Source organism: Varanus komodoensis, unplaced genomic scaffold (assembly GCF_004798865.1).
Source record: "Varanus komodoensis strain SLA01 unplaced genomic scaffold, ASM479886v1 scaffold716, whole genome shotgun sequence".
NCBI lineage: Eukaryota > Metazoa > Chordata > Lepidosauria > Squamata > Varanidae > Varanus > Varanus komodoensis.
In genome coordinates this window covers 1-5,168 of record NW_025336369.1, presented here as the reverse complement: position 1 = coordinate 5,168, position 5,168 = coordinate 1, and the positions used below count along the sequence as shown (strand labels likewise).

Genomic DNA, 5,168 nt, shown 5'->3' with positions numbered 1-5,168 from the left:
ACCTCGCAGGGTTGTCATTGTGGGGATAAGATGGAGGAGGAGGAGGAGGATGTAAGCTGCCTTGAGCCCTTTGTAGGAAAAAGGCAGGATATATATCCAAAAATAAACAAATGAATGAATAAAACAAAGAGGTAGATAGATAAATCAGTAAATATCAATAAGGGCTTATGGCAGGGAGGCCTAGCTCAGATGCCAGAACATGGAGAGTTAATTATTTCGAACGCGTCTAAACTGAGTAAATGTAAGCTGGAGATTCTCTTACTTGATGAGCTAAAGTGACCGATCATATGGAATGGAAATACACATTTAAATTAACAAAATTGATTTAAGCAAGATGCTTAACACACCTATAAAACAAATTAGATGGAGGTGTGGAATCAGTAGTACGGATTAATGGTGTCGATTCTGAAAAATTTAGGACAGGCAATCAATTTTCACCACTGATATCTGACATTCCCAAAGAACCACTGGCAGCTGCACTCAGAGCAAAGGCTAATAGGAATAAACGCCAAGAGACAGAACAGTTATTTGTATGCAGATGGGCTTCTTTGTCTTAGAAACCCAATTAGGACATTAAGGGTCTAAAACAAGTATTAGAAATCTTCAAGGGTTATAGAGATGAATGTTAATTATGAAACATATCAAGTATTGTGTATGCATAGTTCCCTAGAAGGATAAAAAGAAATTCAAAGCAGGTCTAATTTTGACTTTGTTACTTTATAGAAATTCTAAGGATACATTTCATTGTATAAAGTGACAAATACGGAGATGGTGCAGGTTCAATTTATGTATGTCAGGCATGCTTGAAATACTACGTCTATATATCACCAAAATGCTTCCTGTTGTTTCCAAATATTCCTTTGAATCCAGGTGTTAGGTTAATAAATGTTTGCCCCCATAATGGAAAAGTTTATAGCTGAGAATAATGAAGGGGATGGGCAGATGCAAAATTAATCAAATACTCTGCACTCTCGTCAGACGGGTCAGGCTGCTGGACTGGGAGAAATCAGCGGAGCCCTTGGAGGGTCCCTGAACCAGGGGTCGCGGGGGGCTCGCTTCTCGCCTCTCTTGTCCAGCATTTTCCAGACAGAGGATTTCGAGGGATCCTGCTTCCTTTCAGAGAATTCGTCCAGAAAGGGGGCGAGATCAGGGGTGCTCCAGCCCCGCCAATATCCTGCAGGCCCCTTTTGGGTCCCCCAAATTCCCCTGCCGGAGGGACAAGCGCAGCCGCAGCGCGGAGGGGGAAATGGGGGGCCGCGCTCCGCCGGGACCCACTCACCGCGCCGCCCGTGCGCGAAGGGGCCGTCGATCGCGTAGTTGTGCCGGCAGAAGCGCTCCACGGCGGCCCGGGCGTTCTCCAGCGCCTCCTTGCGGCTGTTGAAGTACTCAGCTGAAGGTTCCCCCAGCGGCGTCAGGGCCTCGTACCGGCCCCGGGCGCTGTCGAAGCGCATGATCTCCGTCCGATCGTAGAAGTCCCTGTCCAGGAAGCGCACCTGCTCCCGCCCCGTCGCGTTGGAGAAGCGGCACTCGGCCTTCCACTGGTACAGGAACCGGCGCGCGGCTGCGGGGGGAGGAGGGACCCCGCCGGGCCCCGTTAACGAGCAGCACGGAGGGCCAATCGCCCCGCAGGACGGCGCCTGTGCCCGCCTCCCTGGACCCGCTGCCAGACGGAGGGCAGCACCCGCCCCACCAGCCACGCCCCCCCAGAGGCACAGCCTCCCCCCCAGTCGGCCCCCAACAGCCCTGCGAGGGAGGCTGCGCGGAGGGGCAGCGGCTGCTCACAGGCACCCAGGGAGCTCCGTGCTCGGATCAGAATGGGAACCTGGGTCGCCAGAATCCCAGCCTGGCGCTGTAACCACTGCACCACACAGCCTCCCCAAAAGGGCAGCCCACGAAGCTGATCGGAGATTCAGTACAGATCAAAGGAGGGAGTTAACCTGAGGGATTCATCTCTCCAAGAGGCACAGGGGGCTTTGAAAGGGGATTGGACAAATTCTTGCAGGAGCAGAAGGCTATCCCAAGCTGCTAGTCCTCATGGCTCCATGCTACCCCCCACTGCTCCAGGAGCACCAGCTGCGAGGGAACATGGGTGCTATTGCTCACATGCACTGCTTGTGGGTTTCCCAGTTTAGGAGACCTGGGCCCCTGGGCTCAATTAACTCTCCCCTCCGCCCCCTGCTGAGCCAACATCTTGGTTCTTCTCTTCATGCCTTTCCGCCACCCTTCCCAATGGGCTTCCTTCTGGATCTCTTGTCCTGTAACTCTTACCATTCCCTGCCAGTCAGACATTCAACAGGTCAAGATCCCTCCCTAACTGCTGAATATCTTGCATCACAGTTGAACTTCTGCCTGACATCGGGGATGTTGGAAGAGTTCTTGCCAAAGGCCTCTTGGAGGACGTGAGCATGGGGCAAGGATTCTTCCGGAGGGGCTGCAGGCGCAGGAGGGCAGAGGCAGCTTCTCCCCGCTCTCAGCCCCCCATCTCTGCATCCACCGGCTTCTCTGGGGGGGCTCGTCACCCTTCAGCGGGAGCAGCTTGCCTAGCACTGGAGGAGGGACACTTTGCCTTTTGAACCTCCGCCTGCAGTGCAGCTGCAGAGAGCACCAAGCACCCAAAAGCTCCTCCCCCTGCATGCCTTCCCTCCCTTCAAAGCATCAGGGGAGCAGTGAATTCAGCCCCTGCCAAGGGACCCTGCGCCCTGGTGGGAGGCCACCTTCCCCAAGTCCCTGAGCAAGGATGGAATCGGGGGAGGTGGGATCCCAGGGCTCCCACCTCTGCTTTCCACCCAGCCCTCCCCCCTCCCAAAGCCCTCTTGCCCCTTTCCCCCCACCAGGGGCCCACAGCTTCCTCCTCAGGGCAAAGGGAGGATGCAGAAAGAGGCGAGGAAGACAAGGGAGATGCGCAGGGACGCCACTAAGGGCACAGCAGCCTGGAATTCGGGTCTGCCCCACACAGGCCATCCTGGGGGCTTCCAGGGGTTGGAGATGCCCAACTGCCAGCATGGTGCCCCCACAGGAAGAGGATGCAGAGGGTCCCTCCCCAAGCCCCTCATCCTGCCCCCTGCCCCATCCTTACCTGGGGGCGCCTGCCTCCCTCCCCCTCCGGGGACCAGGGGTGGCCCCAGCAGAAGCACCAGCGTCACTGGATGGATCCAAACAGGCCCCATGGCTGCTGCTGCCCCACAAGTGGACAAGAGGAAATGCTGCCTCAGTCCCAGAAGTGAAACTTTTTCTTCTATAAAGTGGGGGTGTCAAAGCCCACAAGGGGGAGCAGAAAAGCACCAATGAGAATTTTCCCTGGTGCGGCATCATCAGTCTCCGGGCAGAGGGAGCCCGGTCTTGTCCCTTCAAAGGAGATTGGTTTTGGCTGCGAAGGAAGCAGTGCAAGCTCCGGGTTTATTTGGTGGGGGAGGGATGAATCAAAACCGCACCGCAAGTTCCCCTTCCTGCCAGGCTGGCTGAGGTGCAAGTCGTGGAGCGGAGAGCCGGAGACCCTTTTGGGCAGGGAGGGGCCACAGTCGGACTGTTGGTTGTAAAGATCAGGGGTGGGACACCCAGCACCCCGTGACCTGGGAAGGGGTCTTTGGGTCCGTGTTCCCAACTCAACTGTCTCCTCCAGGGGGTCTTCCTGGGACCTGACACATTTGGGGTGGATCCAGACCCTGTTACACCAAGGGGGCCGGACTCTGGGGCCGGGTTCACACAGAAAGGGAAGCCATGGAGGTCCCGCCACAGGATGGGCTCTTGAGCTGCTGATCCGGGGCTTCGCCCTGCTGCTCAGCACAGTCGCTTTCCCAGGACCCGGGGAGGAGGGAGGGCGTGTGGTATGGCCTCCAGGCTTCACCAGGGCTTCTCCGGTCACCTGAATCCGGAGACATGCTTTTCACAGGGCTGCCATGGATTCCAGTGGAAGGAGCTGCAACTGCAGGAGCCCCTCTAGTCATGCAGCCTGTACATGCAGGCCAATCTGAAAGAGGCAGGCAAGGGAGGCAGGAGCAGTGCACCCTGGGAGTGAATTTCAGCTGCACTGGCTCATGGGATGCGTGGCACCAGCACTGGGGAGGCCCCACCTGGGGCCCTGCGGCCTGCTCTGGACACCAGAGTTGATGAGGGATGCAGACAAGCTGGGCAGGGGCAGGTGTGGCACCAGGATGATCCGGGGCTGGCAATGGAGCCCTGCGAGGAGGGACAGGCAGAGCCGGGTGTTGTTAGCCTGGAGGAGAGAAGGTGCAGGAGAGGAAGGCCAGCACCCTCCTCCATCATCCCCGAGTGCAGGACACGGAAGAAGAGACTCCAGGTGTGGGAAGGCAGGTTCTGAAATGCTACAAAACAAGATGGAAACAGAAGTTATTTTACAGATCTTATGACATTATCCGTCTATTAAGAGAATGTGGAACCTTTTTCTTTTTCAGGACTCTTAGAAAACTGTATATGGAAGGGGCCCGGAAGGCCATCGAGAGCAACCCGCTGCTGTTGCAGGACACCCAGTCGCACCATCCCACTCGGAGGGCTGCCCCATTTCTTTTCAATGCCTCCAGTGCGGGAGAGCCCCCACCTCTCCCGGCAGCTGGCCCCACTGCTGTGTTGCTCCGACCGTGAGGAAGCTTTTCTCGATGTCCATCCTGGATCTGGGTTGCTGCAACCTTTATGGGTTCTTCCGAGTCCTGCACTCTGGGATCAGCAGGAAGAGATCCTGATGTTCCTCTTTGTGGCAGCTTTGGAGGCACTTTGAGAGGGATTCAAGTCCCCCCTCCTGCTTCTCTTTTCAAGGCTGAGCTTGCCCAGTTCTCTCCATCTCTCCTCACAGGGCGGAGATTCCAAGCACTGGATCATTTTTCTTGCCCTCCTTGTTGCACCCTTTCAATTTTCCTGTGTCTCACGTAAATCTTGGTGACCAGTGCTCAGATCGGTGGACATCACCCTCCACCTCCTGCTCTCAATCCTTTCCCCAGAACAACAGCCCTGCGAGGTAGGTTGGGCTGACAGTCTGCGACTGGCCCTAAGTCACCCAGTTGGTGCTGCGGCTGAGTGGGGACCAGAAGCCACATCCTCTGAGTCCCGGCCCCACGCTCTGAGCCACAAAAGCAACCCCACAGAGTTTCCAGCCATGTCGTGGCTCAGGCACCCGGACCTCCGTCATCTCCCTTTGCCCAACTCCCTGACCTCCA

General features: G+C 56.4%; 1 protein-coding gene across 1 annotated transcript in view; it reads right to left on the bottom strand.

The window, feature by feature from the left end:
• Window positions 1–3,167, bottom strand: part of LOC123034760 (H-2 class II histocompatibility antigen, E-S beta chain-like) — a 9,076-nt gene extending 5,909 nt beyond the window's left edge. Inside the window, exons 1-2 of the mRNA XM_044452378.1 lie at window positions 3,077–3,167; window positions 1,280–1,561 (exon numbers count right to left, since the gene is read on the bottom strand). Coding sequence (XP_044308313.1) covers window positions 1,280–1,561; window positions 3,077–3,167 — 373 coding nt within the window. The remainder of the gene's footprint in view (window positions 1–1,279; window positions 1,562–3,076) is intronic.
• Between the last annotated feature and the right edge of the window lie 2,001 nt (window positions 3,168–5,168).